Consider the following 15,631-nt stretch of genomic DNA (forward strand, 5'->3'; position numbering starts at 1 on the left):
TTAAAATTTCCGTTTTCAGTGACGTAAACAGATTCGCGAAACACATCTGTTTTTCCAAAAGCAAGAAGCTCAAGATGTCTTTTTTTATTTGCGTCAGTCTCTTTGATACTGCATTCTAGAAAAAACGGGAAAAACTGTATCATTTTATTCTTCTTTTAAAAGATTTTTAAATTCCTTTCTCGATCTACCCACTGGTCGCTCTTCCTTCACGTCTTTAATCCATTCGTTTTTATCAATCAAGTTGTTTTCAACCGCAAGCATCATGAGCGATATTTTATTGTTTGACGTTTTAGAAATTCCGTTTTCTTTCAGTAATTTTTTCAAATCCTTTTTCGTATACCTCATTTTTTTTTATTAAAAAAATATTTTGAAAACATTTCAATAAACAATATTCATTCTGCTTCCATCTGATTTAAGCCTGAGCAATTTATCGGAAATGAGGACGGCAAAGGCTTGAGTGTTTGCAGGAACGTTTGCATTGAATGTAGCTTTTATTTGCACATCTATCACTGAAGTTTTTAACCTCTCAGCCTGCTTGCTTACATCAAAAACAAAAAGAGGGCAAATGAATCTATAATTTAAGGCTGACAAATTGGGTTGAGCTATAATTTCGTTTGTTCCATAAAGTCTATTGTCAAACTTAGAGGCGTCTCTATATGCTCTTGAGTATTTGTTGTTATTAAAGTCTAAATTGTAATCAACAGCGGGGTACCTTTCACTGTTTAAGGTGACATATATGTTTTTCAAATCGCAGTGATCAAAGACTGAAGGATTTAATTCTTGACTTCCAGATTTATTGGTTTGGAATCCAACAATGACATACCTAGGTCTTTCACTAGCAGATCTTGCGCTTAGCCTCCAACTAAAGTTGTTTGATACAGGAACAGCGATGGTATCGCATTGTCTAGATCTGAACGAAAATGGAACATCTACTTTTGATTCAATGATTTTGTAAAGATTGTTACTACTCGCGACAGAGGGTGTGACATGAGGCATAAACAAAGATAATTTAGTTAGATCTACTTTTCCTGCAGCTGTTGCAGCTGTTCTAAAAATAGCATCACTGTCACCCTTTCTCACAAGAGCAAGTGTATGTTTAAATCTATAGAGCACTTTATCGTAATCATCGCAAAATCCAAAAATGTGCTTTAAAGGAATGCAGAACGAAAACGTTCCTTTTTCTTCACTTTTTGTAATGATGTAATCTTGTCTTTGCTTAAATCCAGTGTTGTTAACAAGATCTGCTAAAGCTGTTACGTCTCTTTGCCACAGCTGATTCATTCCTTCAGACACTTGGAACTCTACTGGATATTTGAGGTATCCAATCATGGTGGTAGCTTGTCCAGGTTCGTAAATGGTTTCTACCTCTTGATTCGACAACTGATAAGAAATCTGACTGAACATATGCATGATACCGTTGTTAGCAAGAGCAACGACGTCTGTATCAGCGTAGGAAGTTCCATCTGCTTTTAAAAGTCTTCCTTCAACCAAAAGGTAAGCCTCAGATGGTAGCGTGAACAAATCTTGCTGCTCAATATTGATTCTTATTTCTCCATCCACGTTTAGATTCTTATTCACTGGTTCGTATTCATGAAACTCGAATCTCTCAATTTCTTCATCAACAATAATCTCTTCTGTAAAATTTAAAACATCGGAATTTGCCATTTTTATACGTCAAAGAAAAAAATTTTTAGATTCTTTGAATCCGTGGAAATCCTCATGCAATTAAAAGCCCATTTCCCTTTTTTACCAGGTCTTGTATTCTAATCGCATTGTTCTTCGTCAATCCTGATCCAAACATGGAATATTCATCTATAACTGGTGCTGCTGCTCTGTTAACAATGCTTGAAATAATTTCTTTGCTTTTAAGGCTGAGATCATTCTTTGAACCTTCATGAGGCTTTGGAGTTCCAGTCTTGGCATACAATTTCTCAATGGTCTTTTTACCTTTATCAATAGCCACATCTCTAGCAGTGGAAATGGCTGTAGAAGCTAGTTCTTTTCCTGCAGATTTAGTAGCCATGATTGCTTCTCTTCCCAGTTCAGTTTTTGCAATTTTATTAGCTAAAGTAGATGCTGCTCTTGAAGCGCTTGAAGATGCTGCTCTTCTTAAGAAATTCTTAAGCGTGTCAATTATCCCACTTCCACCCACAATATGCTTCTTAACATATCTATTTCTATAAACGATCATTTTTATTTCCATAGATTTTTTTTTTTATTTCATATCGATATACGAAATCATAGACTTGTACTCGTCTTTATTAATCCTATTTTGTCTCAACAGCTCATCGCAAATGGAAACAGCCACATTTCTCGACTCTTTATTCCCAGCATGCCATGCAGCGATGCTCAAGTTGAGCTTTTCCACAAGAGCATTTGGATCGCTCGGAAGTATAATCACACCATGACCTTTTTTACCATTTTTATTCATCATGAATTTTTCCCAAATAGGCTTTATAATTGTGACGTATTTTTCAGCTCTTGAAGCTTTTGGCTTGTTTGGATTTGCATTAGATTCCATTGCTTGAGTGTTAATAAGTATATCTTCATAATTTTTAAGGTCGTCATCAGTGTACTTGGTTTTATCAGGTTTCGACCTTGAAATTAGTTCCCAAAGTCCTATTGTTCCATTATACTTTTCTCCACCAATAATGATATCGTTTTCATCGATGGTTACTTCTTCTTTACCGATATGTAATTTTCCACCTTCTGCATGAATTCCAAAAACTCTATCGCATAATTCTTTTTTCGATGCATATTTAGCCATGTAGTAACTCGCAATACCTCCTAAATTCATTCTTTTAATTGACGACGGCTCGCTTTCTGGATAAGTCAAAGCCAGTGGAGTGTTTTCAACCTCTTTGTATGCAATGCTCTTTAGTTCGTTTTGCATCTTTTCATTGCTTTCAATCAGAGGCTTGTAAAGCTTGCTCAAATCAGTCTGAAGATTAGCATCATAAATATTTTCATTCAAACTATCTTGATAGATTCTTTTTCTTCTTTCAACAAATTCTTTCACAATTTCATCTCTCTTGTTTGGATCTAGTATTTTAAAAAAGGACATTTTTTAAAACACAAGAAAAAAAAACTTAAACGCAGACTTATCTGTGTTTTTTAAATTAGTTTTTCTTAGATCTTTTGGATCCGTGGAAATCTACGATTTCTTAGATCTTTTGGATCCGTGGAAAAATCTTTAATTTTTCTTAAACATATTGTTGAACGCTTTTATCGCATCTTCTCTTCCTTTTTGGATCAACGACTCTTTGGTTATCTCGTCAATGTTGATTTTTGTTTTAGTTCTTATTTCTTTCATCAAGCTCTTAAACTTTTGAAGCTCGTCTAAAATCAATTCATACTCTGAATCGCTCACAACGTTGTCTACTAAAGCCTTTGAAATGTGGCTGTTGACGGTGTTCAATTTCGACTCTGCCAACACTTTGATCTTTTCATGCTTCTCCGCTTTTAATGCTAGTTTTTTGTTGACTTGTCCTCCCACAATGGATAAAAACCCCATTCCAATAGCTACACCTTCACACGCAATCGCAATAGGGGCAGCAGCAATGGTGCTCAAAGTTCCAATTCCAACAACTCCAAACGCAACACCACCTGCTTGCAACGTAGTGTCTACAAAAGAAATGATTCTGAAAGCGCGATGGTACTTTTTGCTCATATGCACTCTCTTTTTCCTCTCGTTGTCCATCTCCTTCTGAATCTCGCTTATTTTTTGAAGACGGTAACTATGCCCTTCATCTGCAGGAGCTGTTGGAAGAACTGGATAAAGTTTAGATTTAGCATCGTAATTGTATTCCATTTTTATTAAACGAAAAAAAATATTTTTTTTCACTCATTTATGAAAATGACAAAGCCTAAACTTTCCCCTTTTTTAATAATGACATTTGACTTGCTGTTATTGTAAATTTCCATGATCACATTATCCACCGACTCTGATATTATCATGCTGTGATTGAAATAATCCAATTTTGATTTTAGGCTTTCTCTTAAATTCACTAAAGCTAATCCGCTTTTAAGTTTTATTCCAAACATAAAAGTTAATTTCTGATGACTCAGATGAATTAGTGTGATGTCTTTTTGAGCAAATATTTCATATCTCGTTCCTACTTTTGAGGGAGGGTGCTTCAAATACTTGTCGAAAAAAAGAAATGATTTATTACACGCCTTTCGATCATAATGAAAAAATTTTTTATATTGAGTTTCCATTTTTATTATTACAAAAAAATTATTTTTTAATACATCATTCCATCTTGAATTTTCAATTCTTCAAAAAGAATTAAAAATCTGTTTAAGCAGCAGAAGCACACACTCTATATTTATCCTTATGAAGACCTTCACACAATGCTTCAATCATTCTATTTCTTTTCTCCTCTTCTTCGCTATCATCATCTTCACTTTCATCATCTTCGCTATCATCATCTTCGCTTTCATAACGATTATTTCTATAATAACTTTATCTATACTCATTTAAATCTTCATACATTTCAAGTATATCATCAGTTAATTCGCCTATTCTTTGTAATTCTAGCACATCTTTTTCAAGACTATCCAGATCTTCACAAGTTACGTTTTCATCCATTGCATTCATTCGTTCTATTATCGCACGCTGTCTGTAATTCATTTTTATATCAATAGAAATTTATTTAAGTCATTTTCAAAAATTTTTTTCATCTGTACATTAGATCCTTTGGATCCATGGAATTTCACTTGTGAAATTTTTAGGCGTAATAATAGACTTGTCCTAGAAGAAGGTAAAAGCTTCCAGATTGACCGACTTGAGCATCACCAGAGTTGAGCGTGACAACGAGTCTTCTACCAGCTGCGACAGTAGGCATAGAATCTCCTTCTCCGAAATTTCTGTAAAAAGAAATGGTGGATGTAGAGCCGATGGATGAAGTGGATTGATACAAAAGTCCAGTCGATTTGTTGTTGAATGAAGTCACATTTGATCCGTTCCACGACGACAAGTAAAAATCTTCCAGTCCAGAGGATGAAAAGAAGCATATACTGTCACCGTCATATCCTGGAAAATACGTGTAATTGTTGGTGTTGTACGGTGTCCAAGGAGTAAGTACAGTGCCGTTACCTGGAGGTGAATTTCCATCATACATTCTGACTCTAGATTCCCACCAGTTTCCAGAGGCGCCGATGATGTGCACTCTGATGTATTTCAACAACACACCATTTCCTTTCCCGTTGGTGTTCATCAAAACGTATTCGCTACCATATGTTGTGTCCAAATATCGAAACGTTCTGCAGTACAGCTTGTAAAGAGGGATGGAAGCAGGAATAGAAGCAAGTGTGGAGATGAATGGTTGAATCCAATACGTGATGGCAGTAGCATTTCTGTTCACGAGTTGAATGGAGATGTCGTTTCTGAAAGGCATGTCCAACGTGAAATATCCTCCCAAGGAAGTGGTGCTAAACATGTTGCATCCCTGCAAAGAATTGGCGTAAAAAGCTCCTCCCAATGGTGAAAAAAGCAAATCGGTAGCAAGTCCTGTTTGATCCACTCCGATTCCTTCTGTTGTTTCTGCATAATTCCCCACATTGATTTCTCCGTCAGTGAAGATTCGAATGAAAACTTGGCCTGGAATATTCGTACCAGAAGTGCTGTATAAAGCCAGCCACAATCTTCTCAGCACTCCTGATTTTCCAGAAAACGCAAACACAGGAGAAGTGGTTAGCGCCGCAACCGTCTGAGACTTAAACCCTAAACTGGTAAAACTGGATCCTGGAACGACACTGGTCAAACTCGATTTTTGTAACAGCAATTCCACATAATTTTTTGTCGCTCCATCTTGCGCGTTGGTTGGATCAAGCACGTTGATTAATTTATGCGAATTCAAATCCAAGTCCGCAGTGCCCACTGATGTTCCACCTGACGAATGCGTGTCCACGTAATTTTTCGTAGCTGAATCCGAAGCTGATGTAGGTTCCGACAGATTAGTCAATTTGTGAGAAGTCATGTTGATGTCGGTGTATGAAATATTGTTGTAAGAGACTTTGGTGTCTACATACCCTTTTGTCGCAGCGTCTTTTAAATTGGTTGGATCGGAAACGTTGATCAACTTGTGAGAGTTCATGTCGATGATTCCCGTGATGGTACTGGATCCGTCTGTTTTAACACATAGACTCGAGCTGACGTCGACGTAATTTTTGGTGGCGGCGTCATGAAGATTAGTCGGTTCGTTCAAATTGATCGCTTTATGAAAATTCAAATCCAAGTCTGCAGCTCCAATTACCGTTCCTCCTCCTGACGAATGCGTGTCCACGTAATTTTTAGTAGCAGCATCGTGTGCGTTAGTCGGTTCACCCAAATTGATGATTTTATGAGAGTTGTAATCTAAATCTGCAGTGATGGTGCTGTTTCCATCCGTTCTGACATAGAGATCACCTGTTATTGTTGTTGATGAGGAAGGATCATAAAAATACCTTCCCAATTCAGTTCTACCAAATTTGTCAATCATTTTATATAGACACGACTTTTTTTCACCAAAGTGTGTTAACAACGCTTTGAAAGTCATCCCCTTCCTGCAATTTTTTCAAGACGTAAAGACACAAGTGACCACAATAAGAAGTATTACCAAATTGCACTCTTTCACTGTTATAATAAACCGGACTTTTTAAATAATCAATGAGCTCAACAAGAGGAGGCTGAGCATAAGGGTCAAAGCTGTATTTTTTATCTCCATCTTTATACCAACAGACCCAATGAAATCCATCTGTGCTAGAATCTCCCGTGTTGACAATTCCACATTCTTTTTTTCTTGTTTTTTTTGGTAATTCATCCCTCACAAACACACCTCTAAAGTTTTTAATTTTGAGCTTTTTCACAGCATCTATTAATTGAAAGTTGGTTAGAGGTTTGTTCGGTAGTACAATTCCTTCAACGTTGATCATTTTTTAAAATTCAGAAAATTTTAAAAAAAATTCACAAGTGATTTACATTTCATCATCCTGTTCTATTTCATTATCCGATTCTTTCACCTCTAAATTCAAGTCTTCACACATCATGATGCTATTAGAAAAAGTTGCATTTTTTACGATGACGGCTTCGACCAGTTTAACTTGAATAGACACAATCGAAGGACCAATATACACCCCCTCAATTCTAAGTCCTCCAATGGCATAACATCTTTGATTGATAAAATCATGTCCAGAAGATCTGACCAAATTTTTATTACTACGTTCCCCTTTGACTCCATTTTGTATATCAAGATCTGTTCTCTTTCTATGAAATACTGAAGTAATGAGTATTTCGTCATTCTCATTTTTATTTATAAACATTTTAGCATAAAACACAGGAGATACTTCAGGATGATCAGGTTTATATTTTAAAATACTCAATTCGTTTGAATTAATTTGCTTTTTTCTTCCTCCCTTTTTAAGTTTGGCTGACAATTTATCCACTTCACCTCTAATAAACAAAGTAATCTTTTCCATTGTGCTAATAAACTTTTCTTCTTCTTCTGTCTTTCCCTTTTTAGCATCAAAGCAAACGAAGGACATGGAATAGCCAGTCAATTTTTGTGTTGCTGGATCTTTATTCTCACATACACCATACGAAAATAATGTAGGTGTTCGTAATACAAGAGGACCATCTCCATTTGAATAAGAATATTTTACGGGTACTTTTTGATATACTACTGGTTTTGTTGCCGCGTAAATTTCTCCAACTGATAATTTGCTCTCATCAAAATTTTCAATCGTAATAAAATTCATTTCTTTTATATAGAAAAGAAAATTATTTATATCATTTTTCGGATTAATGAAAATCTTTGAATTTTAAAGATCACTTCTTTATTACCCTAACCCTTTGACGAGGACTTAGTAACATTCTCATCATATAAATCATTTTATGAGTTATACCACAGTATCTAGACAAGTTAATTATGTATGTCTTCAATTCCATATTTCCCATATCAAATTGAAATTTCAGTTCCAATTCAGACTCATCATCAACCAATTTTTCATGAAGATAATACATCTTTTCAAGGATATCTTCCATATTATCTAAATTCACTGCTTCATACATACTACAACGTAATTCATTCAACTTCAATTGATAGCTAGACATGAACTTATTTAAGTCAATATGTTTCATGCATTCATACATATCAGCTTCAAGCACATTTATTTTTATAATCATCTTATTCATTATCTCATTCATTTTTTTTCTTGTCGTGAATTTATTTAACTCAAAATCAAAAAATTTTTTTTCTTGCCATACAAAACGACGCGACTATTTTTGCAAACGTATCAATTCTTCATTATTCACCCACGAGATGAATGAATCTGGATATCCAAACCATTTGACTAAAGATCTGTTCTTTTGCTTTCGAATGACTTTTTCAATTCTAAATATGTCTTGATTGGTCTTTTGCATTTCTTGTTCATAAAATGTACCTTGTATTTCTTCGCTGCGATGGTCTGATATTTTATACGTAGGCGGGTCTGTGTACTGAATTTTTGATATAGTAAAAACCTCCTCTGTCCATCTCGGTGTATACCCCTTTTCAAAATGCGATTTCTTTTTAGTGATCCTCATTTTATCTCCAATGGAAAACTTAGGTTTTGCTGGTAATGTTTGATCCTTTCCATACAGATTCCACCATACCCTACCTTTATTCTTTTCATCGCTAGCTTCCACTGGAGTCATTTTGATGGAAGAGTGCTTTGTGTTGTTGTAATTTTTCACCATTTCATCTAATACGTCAATGTATTTATGAGTGTTGTTGGCTGAAAAATATTTAAACATTCTCTCTTTCATCGTTCTATTCCATCGTTCAACAACAGAACTTTTTTCTTCATTTTCAGTGGAGTATAATTGCACACCTAGAGCTTTTACATGCTTGTTATAAAACTCTTTACCTTTATCCACCCACATCTTTGTACACCTTCTCTCCTCAAATATTTTGCTTAGAGCGTTAGCTACATCAACTCCAGTTTTACTCTTTAACGGAACAATCCATCCATACTTTGAAAACACATCAATAACCATGAGCAAGTATTTTACACAGTTGTTGAATTTTGAAAACGCTTGCATGTCAACTAAATCTACAGCCCATATTTCATCAATGTCATTCACAAACACTTTTCTTCTTCTGAAATGATGTATTACTGGTTTATGAAGCTCGTTTGCAAGTTGATCAGTCCATTTCAGGTTCTCCGATGCTTTTTTTTAGATTCGCTTGCGGATACACCTAATCCGAATTTGGCTTTGGCTTTGATGATAGGCTCGATGATTTTTCGCTCGCTTATTTCTCTCTGAGTGGGATTTTGTATAGAATCCATTTCTTCAAGCATCATTCGATCTGCTAAATTTCTGTTTTGCTTGTCGTTAAAATACTTGTAAGCTAAATCGTGGTGATATGCAGCATTGTCCACTCTATCCACAGGTTTGCTCCACTCTTGATACATATCCGTGGAAGTGAGTCTTTTGTCTAAATTGGTTCCAGGTCCTGCAAAGTTCATACCTGGAACGTGCATTTCTCCTGGAAACTTTGCCCATGGAAGCTTTATTTTGTTTGAGAGTTTGTTGATCGATTCTACCAAGTCTCCTCCGCTAAGAGCATGCGCAGAAACAAACTTGCATTTAGTCGTTCCGCAAATGACGCAAGTTCCTTTAAGCATATTTCTATTGCTTTTGCTTATAGCATGGTGCAAGTTGCTCGTTTCTGTTATTCTTTTACATTTAACGCAATACATTTTTTTATATTCAACATAATAAAAAATGGAAGTGATTGATTTGTCATGGAATGTAAATAAAAGCAAAAGGAAAAACAACAAGCTTTTGCCTAGAAGTATACGTGGAATCATTATTGGAAAATCAGGTTGTGGTAAAACGACGCTGCTGCTCAATTTACTTTTAAGACCTGGATGGTTAGACTACAATCATTTGCAAGTGTTTGGAAAATCTCTTTTTCAGCCTGAATATAAAATATTAAAAAACTCATTCGAGAAGAAATTACCGAAAGAGGTTATTCTTGATTTGTTTAACATTCAAAGCAAAATTGAACAATTAAACGTAAGTCCTGAATGTGTTATTGATGAAATTTCAAAAAAATGGAATAACACAGAGGATATGGAATGCCAATTTTTTGAAACAGCAGACGATGTGCCAGAACCAGAAGATCTTGATTCATCCAAAAACAATTTAATGATCTTTGACGATTTGCAATTGACCAAACAAAACAAATGTGAAAAATACTATATTCGAGGAAGACATTCTAACGTTGACTGCTTTTACCTCGCTCAAAATTATTTTATGCTACCTAGACAAACCATCCGAGAAAACGCTAATTTCATTTGCCTGTTTCCACAAGACTCGAAAAACATTAACCACATTTACCAAGATCATGTTTCTAGCGATATAAAAATAGAAGAGTTTAAAAAGTTTTGTAAATATTGCTGGTCTCAACCTCACGGATTTGCAGTCATTGATTTATCCTCAAAAAAGGATTGTGGAAAATATCGAAGCGGATTTGACAATTTTTATTTTCCCAACTCTATATAAAAAGATGAGCGGATTTTATCTCCTTGCAAAAGCAAAAAAAGAAACTCCAACCGTAAGAAACAGCGTCATCCAAACTGAGTTTGACAACCCCATTGAATTCGAACCTAATAAAAAGTATGAAATGGCTCTTGTTGGTTTTGACACTGTTCACAGCTACACCAACATCAATTCGACAAATAATGTTTTCAGATACAGTCCCAACGCCGGTTCAAACAGCTACACCATTGAAATCGAAGAAGGAGCGTATGAAATTAGCGAGATTAATGATTATCTTCAGAAGGAAATGAAAAAACAAACTGGAAACTTGTATAGAGAGGATGGTGTTGTTATCGGTGCAAACCTAACCACTTTAAGAGCTACTCTGAAATTTGGAAAACCTGGATCTACAACAAAATATTGGGTGGATTTTAACGTGAATAACAGTTTAGCCTCTGTTCTCGGATTTAATAAAGAAGAATATACCTATGTAGAGAAAAAGGAAGATCCTACAGATCCAAATAAAGTCACAAGTTATATTGACTATTACGAGTCTGAATCACTTTCGAGAATAGACGATATAACCATCATCAGAATCACAAACGATGTTATTGGATCATCTTATGATAACGGAAAAAGAACATCCGACATTTACTCTTTTCATCCAGACTCTCCTCCAGGCTACAAAATTAGCGAAAAGCCTTTTCACTTGATATACTTGCCTATCATGGTGGGTAGAATTTCAAGAATGGAAACAAGAATTGTAGATCAAAACGGTAACTTGATCGACTTTAGAGGTGAAGACATTATCCTCAGATTTCACGTTAGAGAAAGAATAACCTCTGTACTTCAAGACCTTTTTACGAGCAGCGCAGTTCAGCGATAATTTTTTTCTTTTATTTAAAAAATGAACAACTACCAAAAAGTAAAAATAAACATCTCACAAAGTCAATCTGACAAAATAAAAAAAGCCATTCAAGAAAAGACTGATGTCAATATAAGACTATCTCATTCAGATCTAGAAGGCGAACATATTCTCGCTATCACTAATGCGCAATTGAACAAAATTACAAAAGCGTATGAAGCTGGTAAAGGAGTCACTCTTAAATTAAGCAAAAAACAAATTGCATACAACTCAACCATTGAAGGAGGATTCATTGGAGCTCTTCTACCGTTATTAGGTATGTTAGGCAGCACTCTTGCAACAAGAGTAGTTCCTGCTCTAGCCACTGGATTGTTAGCAGGTGTAGGTTCTTCTGCTGGCTCTGCTATGGTTGATAAAATTGCAGGAAGAGGAATCGTTTACTTGAAAAAGAATGGAAATGGAATGAAAATGACTGCTGCAGGATCAGGAATCTTTTTAAGACCTTGGGTAAAACCTACTATTGGTGAGGGACTCTTTGTTAAAAATGGAAAAGGTTATCAATCTATTGGATCTGGATTATTACTCGGTCCAAACTCACCCTTCTCAAGCATTCCCTTTTTAGGCGCCATTCTATGAAAATCTCTTGTAAATTGTACAAAGAAAAAAACTTTTTAAAATGATATAAATAAATTTTTCTTGCTATATAAAAATGACATACTCCTTTAAAATTTTTGATAAAGAATCAAACAGGTACTATACATACGTATTCAAATATTATGATCATTATATCAGTACACGTAATCTCCTAGATAAAGATTTCAAAGAAAACAGTAGAGAGATTGAAGCAAATCAGCAATGTAAAAAATTGTTAAAAGAAATAGAAAAATTAAATGAACTAAAAAAAGGGAAAATAAATTCATGGAAATATGATCAGATGCGCATAATGAGAATTGAAGAAGAAGAACAAAAAATAAATTATCAAAAACAAAGGCTAGCAAGATATTATAAATATATAATTAAAAAACCTGTCCCATCTGAACTCCTTGATTCTAACCAAACTTCACATTAAAAAACCTATTTTATATATTTTTCAGATATATAAAATTTACCGTTTCACTCTTTACTACACCGAAGAAATCAACAAAGTAGCACTCAGCGCTAACGACGACAAAAGGAACATCTTACAAGACGGAATTCACACCCTTGCCCTAGGACACTACAAACTAAAACCCTGTTTTAATTTTATGGACTATGATCAACTCTTCGGCCGTGATGATGATGATGATAATAAAAAAACATAATCACACACTACTATCTTTTTCATTAAATATAACTCAGAACATGATCACCCTTAAGTATAGGAAAAGTGTTAATGCGTCAGAACCTTTTTTTAAAAAACAACGACATCTTGAATTCATTAAGTATAGGAAAAGTATCAATGGCTCAGAACCGGCGAATCATAGTAGTCTTGTTAACATTTACAGTTGTATCTGTAATAACTGCCAGCCATCTTAATCTTTTATGAATGTTTAAACATTTTTACAACTGACTTGCTGAATGTAAACAAATTTAAACTATTACCAGATATTATTTGCACTTTTAAGAGATCGAAAAAGCGCTGCAGTGTTTGTTTTTATGAGATATTATTTGCACTTTCAAGAACACGAAAAATCAATGCAGTGTCTGCTATTGGTATGTGCTATGTAATAAATGAGTGTGAATAATTTAGATTTGTTGAAGAGAGATCAGTGTCGGTTGTAACCAGGTGTGGAATGAAACAGGGTGAATAATACTGTCATTTGTAGGAAATGGATTAAAATGGAATTGCAGAGCGAAACAGAAAGCTGTCAAGCTCTTTGGTATTTAGTTCGAGTATATATCCTGGGCACCCCGGATTCGTTGTAGAAGAAAGTTTGCAAATTGATGAAAAAAGTAAATAAACTTTTAGTGAAACATATTTTTTCTCTAAAAACTTATAGGTGCTTTACTCACAAATATTTCGAGGTAATCAGTTTGTGTGTTTTTTCTGCTTTAGCTTTTCATGGATAAACATTTCGAGTGGTTAGAAAAAATATACAAAAAACAAATAAAATTCTATGTGGTGTCAATTGTTACGTATGCTGCTGTGTTGACTGTAACGTGATCCAATAGATATCCTTTCATCCTCATCTTTAACAAAAATTTTTCGTTTCTACTCTAGAAAAAAAGGTAAAACCCAGGCCAAGAAAAACCCGATAAATAGGATTTAAATTCCAAAAATAATTCATAAAGAATCAGCAAGGAAAATGGATGGAAGAAAAGGCAACTTTGCTCATCATTTCTGCAGTCATCATTGTCGCCGTGATTGTTCTTGTTAACAATTAAACAAACACGTCAGAAGTCGGTAAACAAAAAGAGAGAACTTTGTAAGTTCATTAGAGAATGACCTAAAAAAAATATTTTGTATTATCCAATGTAAATAATATTATTAATATTATTTTTAATCTTCTTTTGTCTAAAAAATCATGTTACGCTGCAATTAACACAGCCCCTGTTGCTATTGACTCCAGTTGGATGTTAAGTAGGTAGTTGAATGTCCTTTAAAACAGTTGCCCTCATCTAAAAGTCTTACAAGTTTTAGGTGAGGGAAACTGTTTTAAAGGACATCCAACTGCCTACTTAACACCTAAGTAACTTTTTTCTTTTGAAAGTTTGGCGAAATTCAAAACGATACCCACAAACGGGTCTTATTATCTTAAATATAAGTTTAAAATTCCAAATATGAACTTATAAAAAACAAAAATAAAACTTTTAACACATACTACACTCGTTTCCTCTACTTACAGCTCCTTGTAATATCTGAGCAGTTATGCAAGTATGCATGAAGCGTGTTCTCAAGTTTTCTAAGCTTTCGAGAACAAAGAGAGGGAGAAAAAAAAGTGTTCTTTTTTAGAGATTGCAGATTGTGGTTTCCTGGAGGTTGCCTCAGGTGAGTAAAACATGTGGGAAGATTTCAATATTGTAACTGAAGTAATCGAGGACATGAAAGTTGTCAATGACTGTGCTGATTTAAGAGTTTACTTACGTAAAACGCGCAGAGGAGTTTGCTTACGTAAAATGAACAACAACAACAATTTTGAAAAACAAATTTATATTTGGTATAAGATTTAAGCCATATAAGCGACCCTGTCTGCTATTTCTCTAGCGTCTTGCAGGCGATTTTCCATACATATAGACCAATAATATTGTGAAAGCGGTGCTTTTATACATAATGCTTTGTTTTATCATTGGGTTAGTATTATGAAGAGTGTTAAAGTTAAAGAGGTTTGCGTAAAAAGGTTATGTGGAAGCTAATGTAGAGGTTGGGATTGAGATTAAGGGTCTAGGGATAGTTTGGTTAGGAAAGGTAATGCAAAAGTAACAGAGCTGGGGCAGGCAATAACAGTATATTTCAAATTTCGCAATCAACATTAACATTAAACAACCAGCTGGTTAGCCAGATAGATTAACCTTCCTATGAAGAATAAATTTTTCGAAAGCCAGAGCAAAGCAACCTTGTACGCCGAAAGCAATTTCCGCAGATAGTGAGGCGGAGGAGACAGTTTAAAACTTGAGAGCGATGTTATTGAGACTATAGATAACAGCAGCACCAGTGTCAGTAGATATGATGACCTTGGATCGATTGCTGAACACAATCTCATATTTCAGAGCGCCGCCAAAGCTTAAAGGGTGGAAAGGATGACAGCTGAGGATGAACCAGATCTTAGAAGGGTTAGATTGCAAGGGTCAGCCTGATAATCACATCCTCGCATCAAATGATCAGGAGAGGTACACTGAGCTGGAGACAGAAATAGGTCACGCATTACCAAGTAGTCTCCATTGGACTGAATGCTATGATGTTCTTAACCTGTATCCGGATGCTCATCTTGTCAACTTTGGCTCAACCAAGATTGCTTACGAGATGAGCTGTAAGGGAATTAGCTGTAAGGGGGACTGACCCCTCGTGAGTGTAACATCATAGACCAAGGGCACGGTGCCAGGCACCACAACCATATCCTTACTTAGGCTAGGGAACCAGATTAGTAATGTCTGACCGGAAGGGTTTCACCACGAGCTGACGGGGAAAGTTGATATGGTTATCAACCTTTCGCCACGGACGGCAAGTCGCGTCAGCACATCACTCGTAGGGTCGAGCTGTGTGCCATACATGCTGGACGGAGAAGCCGTTTTGGATAATGGAAGTACAATATTTGAAGAACGATCCGACTCTCTAATAGAGG

At 35.3% G+C, this 15,631-nt stretch overlaps 1 protein-coding gene and 1 long non-coding RNA gene across 2 annotated transcripts; one reads left to right on the plus strand and one right to left on the minus strand.

Annotated features, from left to right (window-relative positions):
- Positions 1 to 378: 378 nt before the first annotated feature.
- Positions 379 to 1,410, minus strand: LOC149882369 (uncharacterized). The gene has a single exon (XM_090065932.1). It carries the CDS (start codon positions 1,408 to 1,410, stop codon positions 379 to 381), a length of 1,032 nt encoding a protein of 343 aa, XP_089922058.1.
- An 11,441-nt stretch (positions 1,411 to 12,851) lies between these two features.
- On the plus strand, positions 12,852 to 13,775 carry LOC149882370 (uncharacterized). The gene is made up of 3 exons (XR_016445269.1): positions 12,852 to 12,931; positions 13,102 to 13,304; positions 13,408 to 13,775. It is a non-coding gene; the product is annotated as an uncharacterized LOC149882370 (long non-coding RNA).
- The last annotated feature ends 1,856 nt before the right edge of the window (positions 13,776 to 15,631 follow it).

The sequence above is a fragment of the Hydra viridissima genome, unplaced genomic scaffold (assembly GCF_058129835.1).
Source record: "Hydra viridissima isolate aposymbiotic clone 2 unplaced genomic scaffold, HvirCarnegie_v1 scaffold_11, whole genome shotgun sequence".
NCBI classification, from domain to species: Eukaryota; Metazoa; Cnidaria; class Hydrozoa; order Anthoathecata; family Hydridae; genus Hydra; species Hydra viridissima.

Coding starts and splice junctions, on each gene's coding strand:
- LOC149882369 (XM_090065932.1), bottom strand. CDS start 1,410: ATGCATATGTTCAGTCAGATTTCTTATCAGTTGTCGAATCAAGAGGTA.